The 27,905-nt window shown below is 29.8% G+C and overlaps 4 protein-coding genes across 5 annotated transcripts; 1 reads left to right on the forward strand and 3 right to left on the reverse strand.

Annotated features, from left to right (window-relative positions):
- Positions 1–474: 474 nt before the first annotated feature.
- Positions 475–10,176, forward strand: LOC123294200 (transcription elongation factor SPT6). 2 transcript variants are annotated; one of them, XM_044875310.1, is made up of 15 exons: positions 475–684; positions 764–842; positions 1,644–1,846; positions 1,913–2,029; positions 2,142–2,168; positions 2,240–2,406; positions 2,595–3,177; positions 3,241–3,383; positions 3,835–4,133; positions 4,197–4,326; positions 5,021–5,200; positions 5,406–5,571; positions 6,375–9,068; positions 9,613–9,905; positions 9,984–10,176. In XM_044875310.1, exons 1-15 carry the CDS (start codon positions 646–648, stop codon positions 10,123–10,125), a joined length of 5,262 nt encoding a protein of 1,753 aa, XP_044731245.1. In that variant the 5' UTR covers positions 475–645; the 3' UTR covers positions 10,126–10,176. The 2 variants fall into 2 exon arrangements, with proteins under 2 accessions (XP_044731245.1, XP_044731246.1); XM_044875311.1 differs by lacking the exon at positions 2,142–2,168.
- A 751-nt stretch (positions 10,177–10,927) lies between these two features.
- LOC123292828 (dynein regulatory complex protein 10-like) lies at positions 10,928–15,698 on the reverse strand. Its single transcript, XM_044873542.1, has 7 exons — positions 15,519–15,698; positions 14,024–14,179; positions 13,186–13,462; positions 12,353–12,730; positions 12,008–12,241; positions 11,323–11,521; positions 10,928–11,072 (listed from the first exon to the last, which is right to left on the reverse strand). Exons 1-7 carry the CDS (start codon positions 15,696–15,698, stop codon positions 10,928–10,930), a joined length of 1,569 nt encoding a protein of 522 aa, XP_044729477.1.
- Positions 15,699–16,390: 692 nt separating this feature from the next.
- LOC123292829 (dynein regulatory complex protein 10-like) lies at positions 16,391–20,201 on the reverse strand. Its single transcript, XM_044873543.1, has 5 exons — positions 19,948–20,201; positions 19,179–19,319; positions 18,287–18,533; positions 17,333–17,710; positions 16,391–16,745 (listed from the first exon to the last, which is right to left on the reverse strand). Exons 1-5 carry the CDS (start codon positions 20,197–20,199, stop codon positions 16,441–16,443), a joined length of 1,323 nt encoding a protein of 440 aa, XP_044729478.1. The 5' UTR covers positions 20,200–20,201; the 3' UTR covers positions 16,391–16,440.
- Positions 20,202–24,745: 4,544 nt separating this feature from the next.
- Positions 24,746–27,069, reverse strand: LOC123293734 (putative uncharacterized protein DDB_G0286901). The gene is made up of 3 exons (XM_044874636.1): positions 26,367–27,069; positions 24,913–25,039; positions 24,746–24,852 (listed from the first exon to the last, which is right to left on the reverse strand). The coding sequence occupies exons 1-3, from the start codon at positions 26,829–26,831 to the stop codon at positions 24,746–24,748; spliced, it is 699 nt and encodes a 232-aa protein (XP_044730571.1). The 5' UTR covers positions 26,832–27,069.
- Positions 27,070–27,905: the final 836 nt, after the last annotated feature.

Here is a 27,905-nt window from a genome sequence, read left to right on the forward strand (position 1 = left end):
GCCCGCAACGAAAAAGAACTAAAACAATTAATTAAAGAAAGAGAAGTTTAATTTACTTCTTTAGTTAAGAACTTCAACTTTGAAAAGAATGGCCATTAAATTTATGAGCTAAATATGTAATAAATAACATTATCCCGCCAATGTGTAACATTTCGCATGCACATATGTGACATTCAGTTCATATTTGCTATTTTTTGCTAAAATACATTATTAATGTTAATAAAAAGTAATTAAGATCTGTGTACTTTACATATATGACTTTGTGGTGTATTGCGTTATATATCCATTGATCACTAATTACATCGATGGTGAGGAATAATTACGAGGTGGAATTGTATCTATACTTTTATTGAATATTTAACAGAAACGTAATTGTGCTTACTCCCTTTCTTCTTTAAAATATCATATAACGCTATCTCTGTTAAATATTGAATTGTCGTTTCGATGTACGGACTTACGGTTACGAGTTTGCTATTCCGTGAGTGTCTGTCTATTATAAAGATGCGTTATTAATATTTTTTAAATTTGTTATTTTACAATAAATTTTGTGATATTTGTGGTGAAAATAAAGAAAACTTGAATTATACAGTACTTCCTTCTAGCCATATTAAATAATAGGGAGGAATTATTTTAACTTGAAGTAATATGGCAGATTTTATTGATTCCGAAGCTGACGAAAGTGAGGTATGAATTTTTAAGAAATGCTTTCGGTATAAAAAATTATATTTGTGGATATATTTCTGAATATTAATACTTTACACAGGAGGAAGAAGGATTAGATCCTCAAGAAAAAAAGAGAGCTAAGCGTGCCAAAGCAGTGGATAGTTCGGAGGAAGAGGAAGGTTTGTGATTACATTTATTGTGAAATTAATGTTCTTTATACTTTTAATTTATTGGCCTTTGAAATGGAAATTACGATAATATTTAAGTGGCTCGATTGGAATAATATAATAATGGTATAAGTAATTCAATTTTTTTAAATACAGACGTATTTGAAGGTTGCCATTTTAATGTCAATTTTGATTAGTTCAAAGAATTTTTAAAGAAATATTATATAAAAATATTTATAATTTTTTTTGTGATAAATTTCTATAATTTTTCTTGACGGCAGTGAGTTAGTGATTTTGGTTACGAAAAGTGCATAATATTGTATCACTCAAATTTAATCAGACAAGGGCAAAAAATGACCTTAATTAATTATTATCTCTGTTTTGAATAATCAACATAAATGGATTTATAGTTTTGACGCCGCTGGAAGAACCCGTCTAATACTCCTTAGAGAGCATAATCCTGGTATTAATGCTACCGAATTTTGTTTTTATATTTTGCGAATTTCATAGAAGGCAAATTTATAGAAAATATTGATCCAAAATTTGTCGATGAACTAGATAAGATAATACTAAAATAAAATTTATTGTAACCTTTCTGAGGTACGCTGCAGTATTTTGGCGTCTTTAAGGTATGCTTATCAGGAATGAACCACTTTTTTTTTATCAATCTAATCAGCGATATTAGAGTAATTAATTAAAATATTCCATTTGCTCTGACAGATCTTTGTTTAATATTAATAAAATATTATCGTTCTACTTCAAAAATCGTAAAAAAAAATACTGAAAAAAATAATATCCATTTTCATAATATAGATGATGAAGACAAGTTACGCGAAGAGCTAGAGGATTTAATTGACGACAATCCAATTGAAGAAGAAAGTGATGGAGAGGATTCTGATGGCTCTGGTGGGTCGAAGAAGCGAAAAAAGAGTGATGATGAAGAATTTGATGATCGTTTAGAAGATGAAGATTACGATTTAATTGAAGAAAATTTGGGTGTGAAAGTTGAAAGAAGGGTATTTATTCTTTGTCAATTACAAATTTAAAATGTCGTAACTGTAATTCTTACCTATTTTTGCTAGAAATTTAAACGTTTAAGACGTTTGGAAGATGAAGAAAGTGATGGTGAAGGTGCTGAAGATGACGGCCAAGATCGTGAAGCCATTGCAAATGATCTGTTCGAAGGAGGTTCTGATGAGGTTTGTCTAAAATGTTCAACGTGTTTTTTTAATTATCTGAATATATTTCATTTCATAATTGCTAAAATATGTTATTTTCATAATTTCCCAATTTATATTTATTATGCTTAAGGAACGAGAGGAAGTGGTACGTATTCATGTAGGTGTAGTATTATAATATTATTTTCAAGACGTAAATAACAATCTAGTAAATATAAAATTGCTATTTAGGATGAAGAAAGGCGATCAGAACGGAGTCATCGTGTGGTGGAACAAGATAATTACGACCAAGAAGCTTCGGAAGATGAATACTCGGACGCAGATGATTTTATTGTTGATGATGATGGTAGACCCATTGCAGATAAACGTAAAAAAAGAAAACCTATTTTTACCGATGCGTAAGTTGGATACTTTTAGTTTTCATTTTGAATATCAAAATTTTATATGGTTGTTCTAGTCGGTTTCTAAGATCACAAAAGTCGGAAGTTATTAAACCTGCTTAGTAACTTTTATAAAAATTTATAAAAATATTTATGATTTCAAATGTTTAATTTCAACAAAATTTAGAATACCTATTATTTTATAGAGCATTACAAGAAGCTCAAGATATTTTCGGCGTAGATTTTGATTATGACGAATTTGACAAATATGACCAAGACGATTATGAAGAAGAAGAAGACGAAGAAGAAATTGATGAATATGTAGATGATGACGAGGGTGATGGAGAACGCAGACGAAGACCTAAAAAGGCAGCTCGAAAGAAGCCAACAAAAAAATCAATTTTTGAAATCTATGAACCAAGTGAATTGAAACGTGGACATTTTACGGATTTGGATAATGAAATTCGTAACACTGACATACCTGAACGTATGCAATTGCGTGATATACCAGTGACACCGGTACCAGAAGGTTCCAATGAACTAGAAGAAGAAGCTGAGTGGATTTATAAACATGCTTTCACTAAACCAACAATTTCAACTCAACCAGGTGTTGTACCCGGCGAACGTGCTCGTAAAGGACCACAAACAGTTGGTAAAATTAAACAAGCTCTAGACTTTATGAGAAATTTACAGTTGGAAGTTCCATTTATTTCATTTTATCGTAAGGAATATGTACAGCCTGAGTTGAATATTAATGATTTATGGAAAGTTTATAAATTTGATGCAAAGGTAAATATTAGGATTTATCTCAGAGCAATCTTCTCTTAACTTATTTTTATATAATTTTTCTAGTGGTGTCAATTACGCAGTCGCAAACAAACTTTATTAACTTTATTCGAAAACATGCGTTCCTATCAACTAGACAAAATTATGGAAAATCCTGATGCTCCAATTCCTGATGATATGCGTCTTATAAAAGATGACGATATTGAACGGTAAGGTACTATTTAGTAATATATATTTTGTTAAAAAATATCCAAAATTTGTAATTTTAAAAGTGCGCAGTAATTAATCGAAACAAAATTTGTTAGTAAGCTGGTACTCAATTACTGTGCCTGAAATCAGCGCAATTTATTTTCTTTTCGTTGTTGTGTACCATACTAAGAAAGGGGTTGTTGATTATACTGCAATTTGTCAATTACGTATAAAACATAAATAAACGATAGATATTCGTGGCGACGCTATGTGTAAGGCCAACAGACGGTTTTTTAAATTTTGGTTTCTTCCTGATACAAAAATTGTTTAAGAAAGTTCTTTTCGAAAAGCGCTGGTAAAAAGTTTTTAGCACTAAACTATAACTTGAAAAACTTTGTAAACAAAAAATAAATACCAATATTAATTTTCAAATCAAACTGAGAATTTAAAAAGAAATAAACATTTTTTTAGGTTAAAGAACGTACAAAGTACAGAAGAGCTACGTGACGTCCATACACACTTTTTACTATATTATGCAGCCGATATCCCAGCAATGCAGGCTGCGACTAAAGCAAAAGAACGAGAAAAAGTACGAGCCGAACGACGTGCTGAGCGTTTGAAAAAGTTAGCGGAAGAAGGCGAAGAAGGCGGAGATATAGATGCTGTAAACATACCCGACGAGGAAGAAGAAGAACCAGCACTTGAACCAGAAGGATTGAAACAAGCTGGTCGAACTGGCCCCTATGCGATGTGTCGTAAAGCTGGATTAGGTAAAATTTTATTTTTATGTTACTGTGGTGAACTAGTCGGTAATAATTTTAATTTTATTTTAGATGGTTTTGCAAAACGATTTGGTTTAACACCTGAATATTTTGCTGAAAACTTGCGTGATAATTATCAAAGGCATGAAGTCGATCAAGAGCATGTTGATCCCTTGGAATTAGCCAAAAATTACGTCAATAAGTAAGCATTTTTTTAAAAATATATTTTTATTGAAAAATCTTCTCTTATTGTTGTCAAATTAACTTTTTAAACTTTGTTTAGAGTGCCATAAACTGTAAGTGTCACTAGTTATCAGGGAAAATAAATAATTCGTCGCAAATTATGAAAATCTAAGAAAAATAAAAAAATCTTGTAACCTTGTAAATTCTTGGTAATTGTCATTCTTCTTCTAAATTCTTGGCAATTGCTAATTTTTGTATTTTTTGCGTCAAACTTATTCTATATACCGAATTTCATCAAATTCCGAAATAAAAAGTTGTTGGTGATTTTTATCGATTTTTTCAAAAATACGTAATATCCGTTAAGCGCAAAAATGAACGGAAAATTTTTACTTTTCAATTTCATAAAATTCAGCAAATAAGGTAATTTTGACCCAAAAAAAAGTCGGATTCATTTGAGGATTGGATGCACCGTTTATCATCCAAAATTTCATACGGGGAGATTCTCGGATCGATTTGAGATAAACACAAAAAACCGAGTGCAAGTAAATTCATAACAACTTTTCTTCTTTTTTTTCAATCTATTTAAAAATTAATTAAGGAAAACCGGGAAATATCACAGATTTTTGAAAGTTGATTTTTGTGGCCACGCTATTGATATTATTTTTATCTTATAATGAATTTTGAAGTTATTTTTTTTATATTGTGTGTTTCAGAAAGTTTACAACTGCTGATGAAGTGTTACAAGCGGGAAAATTCATGGTGGCAATGCAATTAGCACGCGAGCCTCTTGTTAGAAAGTGTATTCGTGAAACATTTTACGAAAGGGCAAAAATTTCAATTCGACCTACAAAGAAGGGTTTGAAGGAAATTGATGAAAATCATTGCTGTTATAGGTAAGAATTTAGATATTTATTATAACAATTTATTGCTCTAAAAGACACTGAATTATTTTCATTGCAATTATAAAATTTTATTTTATACATATAAATTGAATTTGACAGGAATGTCCGTTTAATCTTAATAGCTCTAAATAGACCCATTTTAAAAACGTTCTAATATTACGTATTACTGTTTAATTCAAGAGTAATTTCGTTTTAGTATGAAATACGTAAAAGATAAACCCGTAAGAGATTTAACGGGAGATCAGTTTTTAAAATTATGCATTGCTGAAGAAGATAAATTATTGACAATCAATATTAGCGAAACTATTGAGGGAAATACGTCATCAAATTATCTAGAAGAAGTAAAGCAGTTGTATATACGGGTAAATAAATTTATAACTTAATTATTTTGCGGGTTAAGAACCAGAATTTGTGGCTGTGGAGCTTATTATGTAAAGGGCTAAGCTTTTTAGACACAGAATATTCTTTTTTTTAGTTAGAGATATAATCAAATGCCTTAACTTGCTGAGATAATCAATCAATTTACCTTATAAAAAATTTCTTTGAATTAAGATTGCCTTAATTTGTAAAAGCATTTTTATTTAGAAATATGTATTTTTATGCCTAACATTTTAACCTCATGATAACTTTTGTCCCGTATATGGGGCAAAATATTCTACAACCGTTAATCACAATTGACAGATAGAAAAAAATTTTTGTTTTTCTTAAATTTTGAATTGAATATTACATTACCCGATAATTTGAAAGTTTAAAAATAAAGTTAACCTAATAGTTTTTCAAAATTTGACGTACATGGCACATAAAATACCATAGTTAGTAATTTTTCGTCATTTAAGAATAAAAATGAATGTCCCATATATGAATAAATATTTTAATATTTGGGACAAAAGTTATCAAGTGATGTAAAAATGAATTAAGTGGCTGGTTATCATGAGCTTGATATAAATTTCAAACTCTAATTTTCATAAGGTTAATCACATGAATTCAAAACGAAAGTTTTTTGCTTCTTTAAGTTTTGGCAAGAGTCATGATAAATTTTAATACTGAACATTGAATAGTAGTTATTCTGAAATTTTATTATTTACTAGATAAGCTCCATTTTGTTAAGTCCGGCTCTTAGTCTATTATTTTTATAAAAATAAATTTACAACTTTGTTTTTATTAGGATGAGTTTAGTAAGCATGTTCAAGATTGGAATGCAGTCCGGATAGAATGCGTCGAGCGTGCTTTAACACGATTTATATTACCCGATTTAGTAAAGGAATTGAAACGTATATTGTTAGCTGAATCAAAAGAAGCCGTTTTGAAATTATGCTGCAGAAAATTGTATAATTGGATTAAAGTAGCTCCGTATAATGCAGAATTCCCTGATGAAGAAGACGATGATTGGGACACTAGTAAAGGACTACGTGTAATGGGTGTATCATACGTACCAGACTATTCTCAAGCCGCATTTGCGTGTATTGTGGGACCAGATGGTGATGTTACTGATTATTTACGATTACCGCATTTATTAAAACGTAAAAATTCATTTCGTGAAGATGAACGTAAATTAAAAGAAGCTGATTTGAATACTTTACGAAATTTTATTGGTAATAAAAAACCACATCTAGTGTGTGTTGGTGGAGAATCGCGCGAAGCTTTAATGGTGGCCGCAGATATTAAAGAAGTTATAGCTGGTTTAATGGAAGATGAACAATTTCCCGCTTTAAATGTTGAAATTGTTAGTAATGATCTAGCTAAAGTTTATTCAAATTCCATTAAAGGTACAGCCGATTTTCGTGAATATCCTGAGTTGTTACGTCAAGCAGTTTCTATTGCACGTAAAATGCAAGATCCACTTGTAGAATATTCACAGCTATGTACAGCCGATGAAGAAATCTTATGTTTACGTTATCATACGTTACAAGATTATATAAATCGTGAAGAATTGTTAGAAGGTCTTTACTTAGAATTTGTAAATCGTGTAAATGAAGTAGGTGTAGATATTAATTTAGCGGTACAACAATCACATACTTCCAATTTAGTTCAATTCGTTTGTGGTTTAGGGCCAAGGAAAGGTCAAGCTTTATTGAAAGTTTTAAAACAAAGCAATCAACGATTAGAAAATCGTACACAGTTAGTTACCCTGTGTCATATGGGTCCTAAAGTGTTTATAAATTGTTCTGGTTTTGTGAAAATTGACACTAACTCATTGGGTGATAGTACTGAAGCTTATGTAGAAGTGCTGGATGGATCTCGTGTACATCCAGAAACTTACGAATGGGCACGTAAGATGGCTGTTGATGCACTAGAATATGATGATGAAGATGCAAATCCTGCGGGTGCGTTAGAAGAAATTCTTGAAGCTCCAGAGCGTCTAAAAGATTTAGATTTAGATGCTTTTGCAGAAGAATTAGAACGACAAGGTTTTGGAAACAAAAGTATAACGTTGTATGATATTCGATCCGAATTGAATTCTAGGTATAAAGATATGAGAGAACCATATACATCTCCAAATCCGGAAGAATTGTTTGATATGTTAACAAAAGAAAGTCCTGAAACATTCTATATTGGTAAAATGTGCATGGTTACAGTCACCGGTATTAGTCGTCGAAAACCACAAGGTGAACAGCTAGATCAAGCAAATCCTGTGCGTAACGATGAAACAGGATTATGGCAGTGTCCATTTTGTTTGAAAAATGACTTCCCTGAATTATCGGAAGTGTGGAATCATTTCGATGCTGGTTCATGTCCTGGGCAAGCGACTGGAGTTCGTTTACGGTTGGATAATGGTATATCTGGTTATATACACATTAAAAATATATCTGATAAGCATGTGACGAATCCAGAAGAGCGTGTTCATATTGGACAAATTATTCATGCGCGTATAATTAAAATCGACGTAGAACGTTTTTCAGTTGACTGTACGTCTAAATCTTCTGATTTAGCTGATAAAAATCATGAATGGCGGCCACAAAAAGATCCATTTTATGATCAAGAAGCGGAAGATGCTGATTTGCAAGTTGAAGCTGAAGCGAAAAAACAAAAAGCACGGCAAGTTTATATCAAACGAGTTATTGTGCATCCCGCTTTTCATAACATATCGTTTGCCGAAGCTGAAAAACTCATGGTCCAAATGGATCAAGGGGAAGTAATTGTGCGGCCTTCGAGTAAAGGCGCAGATCATTTAACAATTACGTGGAAAGTTGCTGATAATATTTATCAGCATGTTGATATACGTGAAGAAGGTAAGGCAAATGCATTTTCGCTGGGGTCATCGTTATGGATCGGCGGAGAAGAGTTTGAAGATTTAGACGAAATAATCGCACGTTATGTCAACCCAATGGCAGCACATGCTCGCGATTTATTATATTTTAAATATTATCGTGATACTGGTGGTGGTTTAAGGGATAAAATGGAAGAATTATTAAAAGAAGAAAAGAAGAAAAATAATTCGAAAATACACTATTTTATTTCGGCTTCAAAAAATTATCCTGGTAAATTTTTACTATCGTATTTACCTCGCGTAAAATGTCGACATGAATATGTGACAGTGACACCAGAGGGCTTTCGATTTAGACAACAAATGTTTGATTCAGTTACGGCATTATTTAAGTGGTTTAAAGAACATTTTCGAGATCCTATTCCAGGTGGAACACCGAGTACACCGCGTGGAGGGCAAACAAATCGTACACCGTATCATAGTATGGGCACACCAAATGTGAATATTTCCAGTATGAATCAAGAAGCTATTCATCGTGTAGCACAAAATCTTCCTAGCCATATGTTACAATCATTATCCGCAGTGGCGAATCAGACTCCACATTATCCACATACTCCAGGCGGTGGTTATGCAACTAGCGGCTATATTAATACTGTAAGTTTCAAAATAATAACACAAAATAATTAGTTTTGAACTTTTTCTTTATTACCAAAAAAAAAAAGATGCTTCAATTCTATTGTTTACCTATTTACATGGCAAAGCATATTCATACCATAAAATAAAATTTCCCATGTATTAAAAAAGTTGGGTAGAAACTCATAATATTTATAATATTTTAATTGATAAAAATATTTTATTAATTTTGTTAACCGTAATTATAACAAGTATTTCATGCATTTAACACTTGAAAAAATTCTTACAAACCTTATTTAAATAATTCAATTGGATATTGTTTAAATATTAAATATGAAATATTTGCCAGTACACCTTATTTTATCAACTTCGAGCAGAAAAATAGTATACACCCCGGGAGCCAGTAAAGAATGTCTCAGATTTCATATTTGTTGGCTTCAATTGTACTAATCAACATGAGATCTGGGACATTCTTTACCAGTTTTGTTCTTAGCAATTCTTTTCTTGCTACACGTTGCCAAAAGTTTGATTACATAAATTTAAAGAATTTTTTTTCTTTTTCTAGCCATATACACCGTCCGGCCAAACACCATTTATGACACCATATCAAACACCAAGATATGGGCAACAAACACCTGCACATATGCCACCGCCTATGTCAGGACCGTTCCTACATCCAGGTGCTGTAACACCTGCACATAGGTCACATGTAATGGAAAATTCACCACGGTCTAGAGCGTATAATACATCAAATGATCCTACAGATTGGCAAAAGGCTGCTGAAGCATGGGCTAGAAGTAAAACACATGATGATGGAAGAAATACACCCAGAGGAAGTACTGGGCAACGAACACCTAGGTAAGTTCAATTTTTTAAAATTTATACTATTTAGAAAATCTTTGGAATGTTTTTCATACTTCATTTATTGTGTTATAGATATGATGACTTAAATAGAAATCGAAAAGCTGGAAGTCATTCTACTAAAAGTCCTCGATCAGGTCGATCAACTCCACGAACAAACACGTCACCTAGATCCATGTCGATTGGTGATGCTACTCCATTATATGATGAGAATTAGTGATATGAATGTTAATTACCTTTATGATATATTTTAATTATTTTATACAATTATTATGTAATAATGTTTATTTTTCGGTATTATATATAATAAATAAAATAAACTTAAGTGCTCTACTATACGAAATTTTGTGGTAATTTGTCCGCAATGTTGTTTGGATAAACCATAACATATACTTGAGTTGTTGGTGTAACAGAATAGCAAGGTCACAAAATTCAAAACAACCCATAAAGATTAACTATTTAAAAAAAAGGTGAAAACAAACAATTGACTGAGTTAATTGTTGAAATACCCTCTGTATAGAAAGTGTTGAATGTCAGTGCTTGCATTGTTATTTTTTTTTAAATTAGAAGAGTTTGAAAAACCAACACAATTTAGAAAGGCCGCCATTTATTTGGTTTTTTGAAAGTTTTCGAAAGTATTTTCTAGAATTTTTGTTGATTTTCGAGTATGTTTCCAAGACCACTAATTGAATCTACATACAAATTTTCAACTACTTATTTTGTGTAGTTTGGGACAAAATAGACACCAAAGTTTTGTTCTAATTTATTACTACTTACCCAAGACCCAATTGTTGCTCATTTTCGAACTGAGTACCGAAACTCATTTATTAGGTCCTGAGTAACAAGTGTCGACGGACAGACTGGCGGACAACCAGAAATGGAATAATTCGGAGTAATAACTAAACTAAGAAACCTTTTTTGATTTATTTAAAAAAAAATGTATTACAAATTTTTTTAAATAAACTTGTTCAATGTATAGCGGAAGGTATTATTTTGTGCGGTAAAGATAGTATTAAGTTTTAAAATAAATCTATGCTATCCACGTTGCCATTCGAATTGTTCCCCTCTTCTTCTGAAGGTGGCTTGAAAAATGTTGAAACATATCCAAATTTTGGTAATTTCTTACCGTTTTGATTTTCTTCAGTTTCATTTTCATCGACATTCCTAGACGTAAAATACTAAAATTAATTAAGCAGGTTTTGAAATTGAATACATATTTTATAATTTCAAACAGTAAAGATATTTGAAATTTTTAGAATTCTGAAAAATCAGGGAGCCATTACTAAATCATGTGGACTTGTATCTTTTAGGAAATAAATTAAATTTCATGTTTTTTTTAATGGCTAAAGGAAATATAATATTTTCCTTTAATAATAGTGGAAATTGTTTTGAAGAATAAATATTAAAAAATTACATTTCTCGAGGTTCAGTTTGAATCTTCGTCACACCAATTGGTACAGTAGATGCCCTGCGACTGCTCATTGAAGTTCGTCTAGAATCGGTTGATGGTTCATGACTTAATGGCTGTGTACCCGCTACATCTTTTATAGGAGCAACAGCTGTTGGTGCACTTTTTACAGCTGATTCTGGCTTAGTAGATTTGCCTTTTTTACCTGTTTTATAGAAATTAATAAACTTCGAGAATTTTTAAAATTCCATGGAATTTAAAACTTTTGAATCATAATATTCAATTATTATTATTATAGACAGGTAAAGCGCAAAGAAATGGTAACAGAAAATGGTTCTCTAAATATTAATATTAATATTCTGAAAATGTATATATCGAAATTACATGGTGTTTCTACATGAAGAAGGTTTCTAATTTCACACCTTGCTATTCCAAAAAGGAACCATGGTCGTGATTTTGAATACATATTTCATTTACAGAGACTAAAAGAATATTATACTCGATGTAATATAAATGTGCATTTTACTATTTGAAAATTACTACTAAACCATAATATTAATAATTACCATAAACGGTTAAATTAAAAAATAATATAATATGTGCAATTAAAACAAAATAAATCTAAAACAAAACAATTTTATTAAAAACTATAAAAAAACATGCTAATATAAAACACAATCTGATTATTTGCCTTTTTTCGCTGCTCTTTGAGCAGCTTTTTTCTTTGCTGCTGTAGCTTTTAAAATTCTTCTGTACCATCTTTGAATATGTCTTGCGGCAATAGTCCTTATAAAATGGCTTACTTTTTCTAACCATATTTTATGTAAATATTCTCTCTTTTCTCTCATTAATTCGATATATATTTGTTCTTGTTCTTCGAATTTTTTTGTCATTTCCTCTAGTAAATATTTTTCATCCTCAAATTCTATATTAAGAAAACAAAACTTTTTATTATGTATCCATATTTCAGAAAAATTTATCAAACCGTTTGTGAAAGGAATATAAAATATTTTAGTATTATAAACAAAGTACTTACGTTTCAATAAAACATCGTATCGATCCTGTCGTTCCCCCATTTCATCATCATATTTTTTCACCCACGACAGTAACTGCATTTCAATTTTCAGCCTTTTGGCACGACTTTGTTTTTCAATATATACATGATTTGCTACTAATGTCTCCATTTCATTTCGAATTTGTTTACACAATTCTTTTAATTCACGTTGCTTTTCTACACTCACATGCCAATCATCTGCCATATGTCGTTCGGCTATCGTTGTATTTTGTATTATTTCTTCTTGACAGCGTAACGTTTTGTTTCTAATAGTTTCTTCATGTGTACTTATGTATTCTCCTTTTTCCTTCTTTAGCCTTTCATATTTGGCTTGTTTTTCTTTAAGTGTGTTGTGTAATTCTATAAATAAAACAAGTGAAGTTAAACTTTTTTACGGAACGTAGTAGAAGTTTCAATTAGAATTAGTTTTATAGAGAGTAGGTTTGGAAAGACAAGGTCTGAAGCCCTTGATACCGTCGGGCTAATGGAAATTTTTACGGATTTAAGTTCATTTCATTCATTTAATGTTAAAAGTAACAATTAGGTAACACAAAAATGGACACAGAGAACTTACATTAGTAAAAGAAAGAACTTACATTAGTGATCTATAAAAAAAGTTCCTTATTATTATATTTAAGAGGGAAATGTGATCAAAGGCCTGAATGTATTAAAAAAAATTCATTTAAGTAATTTTTTTGGCCTTGCACAAAAAGTCAGTTAGTTTCTGTTCAACTTCGATTGTCCCGTAGATGAGAATTAAGATTATTTTGCCTAGCAATTTCAAATAAATAATTTGATCTATTTGATTTACTTACCGGCAATTCTCATTTTTGCCTTTTCGTTCTTATCCCATATGGCTACTAAATAATCACTTTCACGTCTTTCTTCATCAGCTCGAATATTTAGCCGATCAATGAAAAAATCACACATTTCGCTAAATGCTGTAAATATACCATACTCAGTTGATGCAGACTTGCATTTTGAACCAAAGAAATTTGATCGTGCTAAATTTATTATATTCGGATTTTTACAAAATATATTTAATGCTTCATTCAAAGGTGTAAGATCTTTGTCTTCTATTTGCTTGTTAATCTAAAATCCAAATTAGATAAAATAGAAAGTTTTTTTTTTTTTTTTTTTTTTTTTTTTTTTTTTTTTTTTAAATCTTATTTGGTGAGAAAACTTTGGAAGAGGGAGGTATAAAATTTAAAAAGGTATAACGAAATTTGATAACTGAAAAGAACTGATATTTAATAAAATTAATTTTAAATAAAACATTACCAATGGTGTCTACTGAAATCCAAAAATGCGAGTAAGGAGATAAAAATTCGTAAGTAACGTTTCGGTACTCGGTACTAGATGGCATACCCGTTAATCATGCAGTATTCGGTTCATACGGTTTGTTACAGCTCTAGATAATAGCGTAATGTTTTATGCCATGCAACACGTCAATCGAATTTTTAAATCTGTACATTGCATCGATCCTTACATACTGGCAATAATATGCCCCGTATATTAACGATGATATACGAGCATTTCAAGCTAGAAGTTAAAAAAACTGGCTATAATGCTGCCACATACATTAATGAATTTGTATGATGATTTTGTGTTAGAAATATTCACATAAGTTTTAGAGTTTTGTATATGACTTACCGATATATCATCATAATGTACACTAATCCCTTTAGTCTCAACCATTTCTCTCATTTCTCTATCTAAAAATCCTTTGAAAATAATTTTCAGTTCTTCTTTATTAAAATATGGAACTATGAAAACTTCAGCGTTCTGTATGAAATTGTCTAAACATAACTAAAAAATATAAAGAATTATAATTATAAGGCTTGCGAATTCTTTCTGCTGGATTAATTATGGATCATATCCAATATTTTAAATATTTAATTGTGCGTATACAACTCCGCCATACGTTTGCTATTTGACGAACATCAAACAAATCTTCGTCGTAAGTCGTCAAATATAATAGTGTTCTCAGTCAATTAGTATAGAAATTTCATAATTGTAGCTTTAAGATTAATAATTGGGTACATTTTTGTAAGCTAGTTTGCAATCAAAAGTTGCAGCAAATGGAGGTTTTTAAAACCTCTGGTGGGACTTAAGACAGAGTTCCTATAGTTTCATGATAACCTGATTAAGTGCATTAAACCAATTTTATAATGCCAACTCATGATAAAAACATTGTATCTCACACAAAATGAAAAATTTTTGGATAAAAATATGAGGTTTTCTTTGCAATAATGCAACGAAAACTGTTTCTGGGTTCCAGATTCCATTATAATAAGAATAACAATTTAAGAGATATGCCTCAGGTTTTCATTATAACCTGGCGATCAGGATAATTTTGGAATTAATAAAGATACAACGAAGTTCTTAAATTGAGGTTTATCTTAATTTGTTGAAACCTAATAAGTCCTTGCCTACAATTTGAATGATAGGATTGCTTTTTATACAGAAAACCAAAATTATTAGTAATAATCGGTCAAGTGATATTTGCTGAATTTTTTCATAGCTAAAAATTTGTTCAGCTGAGGTTATTGGTTGATAACTGGGAGTTGCAACTCGCCAACTGGCGATAATAATTCGTACAAATTAAAATGAGAAGTAGACCCGAATTCAGTAGTTACAATTTCGACTACTAGATGACAATACTTGTACTCACCATTTTTTAAGGCCAATAAAAATATTCAAATTCAAATCAATTAAATTCTGCTAAATGGCGATAAAAATTTGTATTATTAAACAGGAAGTTGACCGCTTTTCAGTAGTTCCAATTTAGACCACCTGATTACTTTTATCAATAACAATTAATAACACTGAGAAGGGGCGATATTGACATAGTTGCAATATTTAAGTTTTGTGCTCGATAAATTTTTAAATGCCCTGCAAACTTAAAATTAATTAAAAGCTTTGTTTCTTATTTTAATAGGAAGATAATCGATTCTACAACTCTGTAGACTTTTATTTAATTAAAAATTTGCTGAGCCCATAACTTAAAGAAGGCAGCTCTCAATATCTTTCTGTGTTGCCTAACAACTTAATAACACATCTGAACAAATTTTCAGTAATGAAAAATAATTCCTGAAAATGGACGCTGGGCTCGGGACTAAAATGTGCATTCGTAAATAATACTTACTGCAATAGATATATTATTTACACTTTCATTAATAATATCAATAATTCTTGAACGCTCAATTTCTAGTTGAAGGTTATTTCTTTGAGTTTCCGTATCTTCAAAATCATCGTCCACATCGTTGCCAAATGTATGTACTGATTGTTGAGAAAATGAAGACAACTGCAGCGAGGACACGTTCATTTTTTAAAAACTTTTTAACCAAATCAATAGTTTTTTAAAATTTTGTATTTTTGGTATCTGAATTTTAAATTTATTTATCTTTTTTTAATTGCATTAATGTATTTTTAAAAAATTATAAATATTATTATTCAATAATAATATTTATAATTATACAAATATATCTTAAATTAATATCATTTGAAATACTAAATATTATTAATATATAAATAAAACAAACGTTGCCATGGCATTCAATAAGGAATTGGGTGGAAAATGGAGGGTGCAATATACGATTATACTTAGCGATTATATTAGATAGACTATAATTTGATTTATTTAGTGGGTAAACTGCTTCGGTTTAAGAAAATTTATCGTTTCACACTTAAAATAAAATAACAATATATGCGGTCAATTTTGATGCTAGAAAGTCGTAGATAGGTACAAAAAACCAAAATTTTTTTGGGTGAGTTACTCCTGCCTGAACTTTTGATTGAAACAAAACTTTTAAAACAAAATTTTTATATTTGAACTCTCAAAAAGAGGCAACTATCTCAGTATTTAGCGGTGAATTTTTTTTACAAAATCATTTTAAGTTATAATAAACAACTTCAATTTTCGAGCCGATGCAATAAATCTTAAAAATTAGCATTTTTTTTTATTACTATATTTTAATAAGAATATAATTATTTATAAAAAGAGAAACGTTTAGGTAGTATAGCGAGAAGTTTCGTATTATTAACATAGCTATAATAAACTATTAGAATCATTTTTTGGAATATTTAGAAGATTTGGAAGATTTGTTACTCGGATTCGTCCCTTTTCTTGTTTGGTATAATCGTGCGGCTTGCGCTTGAGCTATTTTTCTTTTCTTTAAAACATCCTTTCTATGCTGCCTATAGAATCTTTGTATACGTTTAGCTGCAAGATTTTGAACGAAGTTTTGATATTTTTCATTCCAAACTTTTGCTAAATATTCATGTTTTTCGACCATTAACTCATCATAAGTTGGCTGCTGTTCATCAAGTCGTTGTCCAATTTCATCATGTAAAAGTTTTTCATCCAAGTATTCTAAACAAAATAAAAATAGCACAAACATAGTAACTTATAGCAAAATTAAAAATTTTTTGAAACTGTTGGAAATTTCTTTATCAAATTTACCAATATTATTTTTTTATTTTTTTTTTAGTTTTGTGACAAGATAATATCAGATTTTGTAGCCAAATAGTCTTAGAAATTTAACTTCATATATAAATAAACATTAAGACATATTATTCTGCCTTCTGCTCTTGACCGTTATAAGGGCGCCTTAACTCTCTTCGTTTGGAAACTAATAAGTCTAAAATTCTAATAGGAATTAAAATAAGGGAGGGCAAAGTCCACAAGGCTTTTGGAAAGTTTTGGTCTCTTCATCTTTAAAGATAAATATGTTACCTGCACTACCGCTGTTTATACCCCTGAGAAATGGTAAAACGGTGAGGATGAATAAAAAAAAGTCTCCTCTTCGGTTGGTGCCCATTTGACCTTAATCGGTCATTTCGTTCAGAATTTTTTTATTACAAATGGACGCACCAAGGAATAAAACAAGAATGGATAAAATTTTTTGTTAAATAAACTGGAGTAAAAATGCATTTGTGCAAATTTAAATAAAATCATACTTCTATTCAGATCATCGTATCTATCCTGACGTTCCATCATTTCTAAATCATATTTTTCCATCCATGAAAATAATTGTGTTTCGATTTTAAGATTCTTTTTTCTACCATCTTTTTCTTCTTTTAAATGTTGTGCCAATAATATTTCACATTCGTCTTGTATTCTTTTGTTCTCTTCTTGCAATTTTTTACATACTTCATCACTTTCATACACTTCGTTTATCATTCTACGCTCGACTTTTTTTTCGTTACGTTTAATTTGTTCGACACATTCAAATTTTAATGAATGCACAGCACCTTTATGTGAACGAATATAATCCAATTTTTCTCCTATTAATTTTGAAGTTGTACGTTGTTTTCGTTTTAATATCATTTCTAATTCTAAAAAGAAAAGATCCATTCTAGATAAAAATTCGAATAAGTTTAAGGTAGTATGAGCGCCATAAGGCAATTTTAGACTTAGGTTTGAAATTATTTGTACCTTATTTTCAACTTTGATGATGAATTTTATTATAACTTCATGAATGTAGAAGAAAAATAAGAATAAAATTTTTCGATTTTTGCCTTGATTTTTAATTTTCGATATTTTTTTCGTCTAATATTGTCAAGTAACATAACATAATTCACCATCAAAATTGAAAATATATATTTGTTTAAATTTGTGTTCCCACTACCGTGCTCATACAGCCTTAATTAGTCGGGCAAAACGGGTTTTTTTAGTATTTAATAATTTATTAAGGTTTTAACTTTAATTTAAATTGTTTTTTTTTTTTTTTTTTTTTTTTTTTTTTAATTTCCACCGGCTAATGTTAAATATGACTACTTTGAAAGTCATTTATTTATTTAAATAATCGGACAACGCTTTGAGGGAAAGCGTTGATCGCAACTACAAACCCATATTGTGACAAAAATTTTTGTTTAATATAAAATTTTCGAATTAGCAGAATGTGTACAGACCTTGAATTTTCCTTTTTGCTTTTTCATTTTTATTCCATACATCAACAAGAAATAAATCATGCTTTCTTTCAGTTTTTATGCCAGTATTTAATTTTTTAATAAAAAATGCTGTAATGTCTTCGAAAGCATTATGAATACTACAATAATTGGTATGAGAAGAGACTATTAAACGAGCTTTAGCACAAATATCTTTCTTTTTACATAATATATTTATCAGTTCACATAAATCTGCATTTTTCATAACATGCTAAATTTAAAATTAATGAGTCACTGATGTGGGTATGCGAAGATAACAAAGTTTAAACAAAATTTTTCGAGAAAAAATATACTACTACAAATTTTTTGCCGTGTAGTGTATGTAAACGCTAGAAGGGGCATAAGAGTAAACAAAAGCTACTGGCGGAAAGCTGCCTTCAGCCGTTGGTGGGGAAGAAATGTGCAAAAATACATCATTTTTATTAATAGATAACTTTCTCGGAAAACGCGATCAAAACTTTTCAAAAAGCGTCTTTGTGTATACAGCAATAGAGCAACTCACATTCGCTGAGTTGCAGAGTTGAAGACTGCCATTCATTCTGAGGACGCTGCGGTAAGCAAATATGACCTCAAAAACGTCCTATGTATCTTATAGGCAAGATTATGTAATATCAACATAGGATAGCTCCCAGACTTTGCATATTGCCTTCGGCAGCTATTGTATTTGTCTGTTTTCTACTTGGGGTAAGCTAGAAAACTTTGTGTTATGTTTTTACATTAATTGATCTATATCATTGCCATTTTGCAAAAGTAGGTATATGGATATTTTCGAAAGCATGTTTTTACATAAGTAATTTTGCAGTGATATTGTAGTCATACGATTAATTTGCTTTAAGCCTCGAAAGAGTTAACATACCTTACTAAATTCCACTTTTGAATGTCGATGCTTTTCTTCTTTCCAATAATTTTCGAAACAAATTATAACAGTTTTATATTCATTTTCTGTTAATTGTGTGGATAAAAATTCTTTATCTTGCATCAAGACCTCTAAACTTAGCTGAAATATTTAATAAAATATACTTATCGTAATTACTTAAAAAAAATTGATATGATTACAAAAAAAAAATCCAGTTTGCTAATATGTATTTTGGCCTTCGTTGCACACTCGAGTATTTGTCCCGATTCTGCTCAAAAGAGTGCAAAACTAAATGTTATAACAGTCCTTAATCCAAAGTTTTAACTTTTATGGCTAGCGATTTTAAAGTTACATGGAATGCATACGCCTAGTAGTTTCGGTTTTATTTAATTTTTTGAAATATGGCATGATTTTCAATATGGCAATATTGAATAATCGAATATGGCAAAAATAATCTATGATATGGGCCTATTTCGAAAGCATTTTATTATTTCATAAAAATTTCAAACTAATTAAGAACAATGCAGCAAAAACTGAAAATTAAACCCAGAGACCAAAAATAATTTAAATAAATCCGGCTCAACCCAAAAATCATTCGGAAAGTTTTCTGTATCATACTTAAAAAATTTAAGTGTAGTGATGGACCAAGGGTAACTTGCCAATGTTCTCTTTCGGCATTTTTCTTGGATTTTACATTTTCATATGCTTGAAGATATAAAATCCTTTTAATTGCAGAGGAGAGGGTGGGCTGAGGTGGTTAACAACTTACAGAAACACTCATACTATTTACACCATCATCTATGATATTCAGAATCCGTGTTTTTTCCGTCGAACGAATATTATGTTCAGTCCATAATGCTTCTTTATCTAAATTACTATCAAAATCATAATTATCATCCAATGATATAGTATCTTCTTCTCCAGCAAGCTCATCGCTAAGATGCGAAGATAGCAATGACATGATCGAAAGGCTGGATCGAAGCCTTGTACTTGAATCATTATTTAAAACATTTTTGGCCATGGCCATAAACATCTGGAATATTGTTACAAGTTTTGATAGTTTTCTTCACTTGTAAAATAGATTTTCTTAAAAGATAAAATATTAATTTTATCGAGAAGCTATATTTCTATTTAGAAAAATATTTATAAAATAAATCATTAAAATATTATTTAAAATTACATTTAAATATTCACATTGAAATCAATAAAATAGAGAGTTAATAAAAAATTAAATATAAATGATTGTTTTTACGGAGTAAGAAAACATTTTATAGTAGCCATAGAAACGTTTGTAGTACCTATACGTTCATTGATCAAACTCCACAAAAAAGTTTTAGTGTCGAAAAGTTTTACAACCGAAAGCAGTTTTACAGGTAAGATCTTTTCTCATAATTTATTAAATTAAAAGAAAAAACGTAAATCTTACATGAAATAGTCAATACAAAAATTCAAACTAAAATTTTTAATAGTTCTTAAAGTTAGGCGCTCTGCGAAAAAAGCTTTCTCAATCGTCAAACTTTTTTATAGTCCTTCTTTAGGCTAAAATTCAGCCTGCATACGAATATTTAGTATTTTACGTATTATAATTTAAGTCAGTTAAGCATAATTCAACCCAACATAATTCGACCCAACAATTTTCGAAGAGCATTTTTTGACTGTGGTATGTTTTAAGTGTTTATACTATTATTTTTATGCGGGCATTGCAGTAATCCAAAATGGGTAAAAAGAAAAAAAGTGCTGATAATAAATTAGCCAAAATGTCTGATGAAGATCGGGCTCGGTATCTACAACATCGAGCCGATATTGAAGAGGAAACTCGTCGACGAAAGCAAGAAGTAATTGGTACTTATTTGAAGGTAATAATAATTTAACCTACATTTATAATCGAGAAAACAAATCGATTACACTTCATAATCCTTTTTTCAGAATAAATTGAAAAAAGAAGAGAATTTTATACGAATAAATTTGGCAAAAATTAATCAAGAATGGCGACATATTTTGCGAAGAACAAAATGTGTTGAATTAAAAAATGAGCTAGAGGTATTAATTAATTTTTTTTAAGTTGTTTACTTATTGAGATTTAATAATTTAGTCCTTTAATGACAACAATTATCCCATAATCCATTTTTGTGTTTGCCTTGAATAAATAAAAATTAAACTCCAAAATTTTGAGTAATAAATATATACATTTTATTTTCTTACGCTTCGATTTGATTCATTCTCTACTTACACTAGACCTTTGGTTTACTTGAATAAAAAAAATTTGATGCATTTTGCGATTTTCGACAAGTTTCTGAGACAGCTTAAAAATTCTTCGTAAACAATTTTGGAAAGTACTCGTCTAATATTCAAATGGAATATCCCGATTTTAAATAATTTTCCCGATTTTTTTGAAATTTTCTAAATGCATCCCTTAGAAAAAATCGAGAAAATCCGAAAAAAATTTTGTTTTGTAATTAAATGAAATTTTTGATGAATGACGACTCAGTGAGAGGTTTTTAAGATTTTTCCAAAATTTCTGAAAAATAAAAAAAATTTTAGAGTTATTTCGTTGCTACAAATCATATGACTGACTCTATTATATGTTAATGAAGTTCGAAAAATTTGAATAGTAAGTCGGATTTGAATACGGTTTTCGGCATTCGATTCGTTAGAGCGTCAGGAAATTTTGTGACCTAAATTGATTTGTAAGAAATAAAAAAATAATGCATTTGCATAAATAATATGCATTTCATAATTGCATCTTAAATTAACCGTAAATATACTAAAATCACAATTCGGTTAATAGCGATGAAAATGATTAAAACTCGTTACCCGGGTTTTTTTGTTTGCTGAACACAAATATCCCGACAGAATCGGGCACCAGGTACTTGGTACCCGGGGTACTCGAGTAATCAAGTTACCCTAAGCACCAGGTACCTCGGAGATTAATGTCTGTCGCTATGTTCGTGTTCAGCAACCCCAATAACCTCAGAGTAACAAGTATGGAGTCATTTTCATCACTATTAACCGAATTGTGAATTAAGTATATTTACGGTTAATTAAAAATGCAATTATAAAATGCATATTATTTATGCAAGTTGCATATTTCTAATTTCTTATAAATCAATTTAGGTCGCAAAACTTCCTACGGACGCTCTAACGAATCGAATGCCGAAAACCGTATTCAAATCCGACTTACTGTTCAAATTTTTCGAACTTCATTGCATCGTTTCTGCGACTAATTATGGCTCATGGCGTCAAATTTTTGTTTATTACTTTAAATAGTTGAGTACCATAAATTTTAGAACAGGCAGTTTCCCTTATTTTGCCAGTCTGATTTGGAATTTGAGGAACAAATTATTATTATTTTTATACCTATTTATTATATCCAACTAATTTTGTAGGCTGTACAAAAAGCAATGTGTGAAGCAATGAATCGTAAAGATGCACAAATAAAATATTTATTAAATGAAATCGATGAATGTGAAAATCAATATGATCGTACATTTCAAACACATCTAACCAATATGCACACATTATTAAAAATCTATCGTGATCGTTTAAATGCATTAAATGAATGGTATGAACATCATAAAGATAAGCAAGTATTAACATCGGTACGAAATAAAATGCAAATTGAAACAATCTATAATGGTCATACGACACATTTAAAAACAATTATGTATCAACATCAGCAACATTTTAATGAAGATGTTCAACAAGCAAGCGAATGTCGTTTACAATCAAAACAACAGTTAGATACGGAGGTACTTATGAAACTATAAAATAAAATTTTCATGTATCACTTATCGTTATTAGAAATTGAATGCATATAATATAATTTCATAGCACCATATTATTTAATAATTGTAGGGGAAAGGAAGGTAAAACGGCCCCAGTAGGTAAAACGAACCGGGCTTATAAACTAATTGTGCCACCTGTTTGTTTCTTAGACCAACATATTAGCTACTGAGCCTCTGCGGTCGTTTAGTGTACCCAAAGTTACACAGCGGTTAGTGTACCAAGTTTACTAGATTCATATGTAAATTAGTATGTAACGAAATCTTTGAACATGATTTTGTCCCCCTTCAAAACGCCGTTATATATTTATTTGCGCTCCCACCATATTTATACTGAATTTTTTATAAATAAATAATAGTCTAAAAAACTAAAAAACACAAAATAAATAATAGTTTAAAAAAACTAAAAAACACGTTTTTGTAACTAGCTGAACTAAAAGGAGAAAATAATTTCTTTAAATTCAAAAAAAATCATTTTATCGTAAAAAAGCGTGGGGTACTTTTTAAGATATTTTATAATGACTTTACTTTTACCAAATTTAGCACCCTGCGCTTTTTTAGGATAAAATGATGAAGTTATTTTCTACCTTTTACTTCAGCTAGTTACGAAAACGTGTTTTTTACTTTTTTTTTAAACTATTATTTTTTTAAATGATTTTTATGTGTGATCAAATCATTTCTCATGTTTCCAACAAGCGCAAGTAAGGGAGTAACAAAATAATAAGCGTCGGAATTTTCAATTAATCTTGCTGGACTCTTAAAATGCAAAATGGACCGGGCAAATAGAACCATGCGGTTTTCATTCAAGAAAGAAAAAAGAATATCTCATTTAACAAAAAAACGAAGATGCTGAATTTTTCTATTTAGCACAAGTGAAAGGATGGGTGCATTACATAATTCGCCTTTTATGACCTTATTGTAAATTCACCCACTCGCTGGCATCGATACTAATGATGATGAAAGCTACAGTGTTCACAAACAAAAAAAGCTCTCAGCAATTTTCTTCAATTTTTGTTGTTTTTTTCTATATGTAATATTTTTCTTTAATTTTGATGTTTTTTCCTTAAATTAATTCATTGATTTTTCGATTTTATATATCAGGTACATTTTGTCTTGAAGTGTGATCCATTATACTTGAAGGTAAAATGGACAAAAAGGGGCAGTTGTAAATCATTCAATATCTTTATAATCTTTGATTCCATTTGTGTCTGAATAATATAATATGATAGACAAAAAAATTTCATTTTAAGGACATTGAAAAGTTTCTTCAATAAAAGTATTAACTTTTTTTTAAAACTCGATTTTTCTTTCAGTGTGTCGTTTGTCTTCCTTTTTTTTTTCTCCTATGTCGTTTTTGTTTGATGTGTTATAATTATTTTAAGTTGAATAGCTATGTATTTTTTTACAATTTCTTTAAAGAATATTTGAAAACTAATTCATTAACAAATTGAATATTGAAACTATTTCTATAAAAAATTGTTATGTAAAAATTGTTAAGAAAAATATATGAGAAAAGAAAATTTTTTTTTGATAATTATTTGATTTTTTATAGTTAAAATTACTTTTATTTACATATTTCTAAGGAATAAAAAAAAGATATACAGCCTGGACGGCGGATGGTGAGGTTTGACAGATTTTTCTTGAAAATGTTGCTCCTTTAAAGCAAACAATCCTTATGTTTCTTCGAAAAATATTTAAAAACAATAATTTTTATTAAAAAAAACATTTTATTTTTTATTTAGATAAAAGTTTAAAGACGAATTTTTTTTTTTTAAATTTTGCTCGCTAAAATGAAATATTTTCATACAACCAATCATCACAATTGTTTCGACCTTTTTCGGCCAAACAATTGATTAAATGATTTGCATATTCACAAGAATCTTTTTTATATTCTAAAAAAAAAAATTCATATGAATTAATAAACATTGATAATTTTATCTGAATAATAATACCTTCACTTATTAATTCGAAACAATCATCAGTAGATTCTTGTAAAAAATTTCGCAATTCCGAATTGCGTACATTCATCATTAACGCTTGGGAAACCAAGCTACGGTCAGGAAAGCCTTGGCTATCTACCTAAACAAAATAAAAAATTATTGCAAGCATCAAAATAGGATTGGTAAAATTATTTTGTAATTCTTCCTAAAAACAATGACATGTTTCTCATTCATCTGTAGAAAATTTCTCCACTCCCGTACTTCCATTGTTGATAAGCGTTAATAATTTATAAACGTTAATTATAGTGCTTAGAAAGTTCTTTGTATTTGTGGACTGCTGTTTCAATATTAAGTGCATCAATACACTTAAGTCATTAAAATGCACGTTACGGGAAGATAGTTTACTTATTCGAATTTGTTTCCTTGCGCCTGGGAGGCCTATAATAATTATTTAAGTCTTGTAATTATTTAAGTATTAAGTCTTAAGTACTTAATAATGGCAGAAAATAGACTAGAGACGAATCCCTTTTTGTTGAAGAGACCTATTTTACAATAATTTCCATTCAACAAACCTTCCGCACTCGTTTAAATTTCTCCACTGCAGATCTTGTATTTTGCTGGCAATCGATTATTTTCTAGGTGAGTACATTCGGAAAAAGTTAAAATGTGAAATCATTAAAAAGGTAAAATTATCAGTTGCTCAATCTCCTCCTCCGTTTTGAGGACGCAAAATGTGGTTTACTTGAGAATTTTTGTTGCACTATGAAGGGAACTTGATTTAAACTTGGATCCTCACATAAAGTGGAATGACAGTCGAAGGAGATTATTTTCACGATTATGAGTGCAATACAAATTTACCGATGGACTGACTATCCAAATTAGTCATATGCCGTTTTTATGACTTTATCTGACAATTTGTACAATGATAGTTCAAGGTCTTTGAAGTCCCCCTAGTAGTTCAGTTGGTTAAAGCGTAACCAATTTCGTTCGCGGTATGTCTAGGATAGCGGATTCGATTCCCGCCGTCACAACAAAAATTAATTTAATTATTGGTTGCGATGGGCTGGTATATGCGCATGAAGGAGGTACACTCAGCCTCTGAAAATATTTGAAGAGCTGATAAATGAAATTATTAGCGGAAAAGACGGGAAAACACATATATAGTATCACAATGGGCTCTATAGCCTAAGTGTTTCCTTCGTGGATCGCCAATATTACCTAGCCTAGCCTTTGAATCAACATACGGCCAACAAATTGCCATTGTCGATATTTTGAGTGCTTCAGTGTATATATGGGTTCTAATGATGGGAAGCACCTTCACGTCGTAATTTAAAAAAAATTTTAAGAGTGGCTCTTTGGAATGAGACTATCTACTCTACACTTCGTTCAAACCTCCTTGCTGCTTGGGAACAAATTAAAATAAGTGAGTTATCGTAACTCGTATATAAGAAATTTTTTTTTCTTACCATATGCAATTGTTTCATAATACACGTTATAATTCCACATTGCTCTTGAGTCTCATTATAATTGTTATTATTATTATTATTTCTATTTCCATTTTGATTATTATTATTATTATTATCGTTATTATAATTATAATTATGATTATTATTACTCATACCATTTTGATTGTTATCATTGTTATCGTTATTATAATTGTAATTGTTACCATTATTACTGCTTGCACTATTTTGATCGTTATTATTATTATCATTATTATGATTGTAATTGTAATTGTAACCATTATTATTACTGCCCATATTATTTCGATCATTATTATCATTATTGTAATTATAATTGTAATTTTTACCGTTACTACTCATACCATTTTGATCATTATTATCTTTGTTATTATAATTATAATTGTTATTGTTCATGCCATTATCGTTATTATAATAATTACTATTGCTATCATGTCTGTTACTGCTCATTGGATAATAATTTGGAGTATAATGTTGAGAGTTATATCTATCTGTGTATTTATTATTGTTATTATTGTTATTATAATCTGTATCACGTTGAGAACGTGGTCTTAGCAAATTATACCTGGGCGTTGTTGTTCTCTTGTTATAGTTATTGTTGTTATTGTTATTATCATCATTGCTATTTGATCGTTTATTTTTGTTCCTTCTATCGTTATTATTATTATTATTATTATTATTGCCATCGTTATTGTTATTATTATTCTTGTTATTTTTATTATTGTGATTATTATTTGAATTTGATGCATTATCATTTTCATCATTATCATCATAATTTTCATCACTTTCATCATTCTCATCATCATTACCATTATCATTATCTTCGTTATTATCGCCATTATTCTTATTATTATTGTTATTGTTATTTCTAGAATTTCTATTATTATTTGAGTTTCCACGATTTGAATTGCCATAATCATGGTTTGAATTACTGTGCGAATTACTGTTCGAATTTCGTGAACAACTATTTGCAATTTTTTGAACCATTTCATGATCGTTTCCGTCAGCCAATCCACATTCTAAGCCCTATAATTTAGGATGATGACGAATATGAGTTAAAATTAAAAATGAAGAAAGGAAAAGTTAAAGGAAAATAAATTTTAGAGAAGTTTAGTTTCGATCTTTTGAAATATTGTTAAAAAATAAAGATAGATAGACTGTTAAAGCTTTACGCTTTATCTATATACGACGATTATATCTACAGTGTGTCGAATTTAAGATGAAGAAACTCTCATATTTTCGTTAGTTGTAGGAATGTGGATTTGAAATTTTGCACACTCATACAGGGTGATGGGCTATATTTTTTAAGATACTTAGCTAAGATGAATAGCGTCAGAGATGGTTAGAAATATCGAAAAAACTAAAGATAAAGTTGCTTAAAATATTTGTTTATGCCCATATACCGATTTTCATGACAAAATTAGCATTTTTAATTTTTTTTATTATTTTGGTCTACATTCATAATTATTACAAGTTTATTGAAATATTTGCATACATAACACTATTAAATTACCAATTTGTCCA

The sequence above is a fragment of the Chrysoperla carnea genome, chromosome 2 (genome assembly GCF_905475395.1).
Source record: "Chrysoperla carnea chromosome 2, inChrCarn1.1, whole genome shotgun sequence".
In the NCBI taxonomy this organism is placed as follows: domain Eukaryota; kingdom Metazoa; phylum Arthropoda; class Insecta; order Neuroptera; family Chrysopidae; genus Chrysoperla; species Chrysoperla carnea.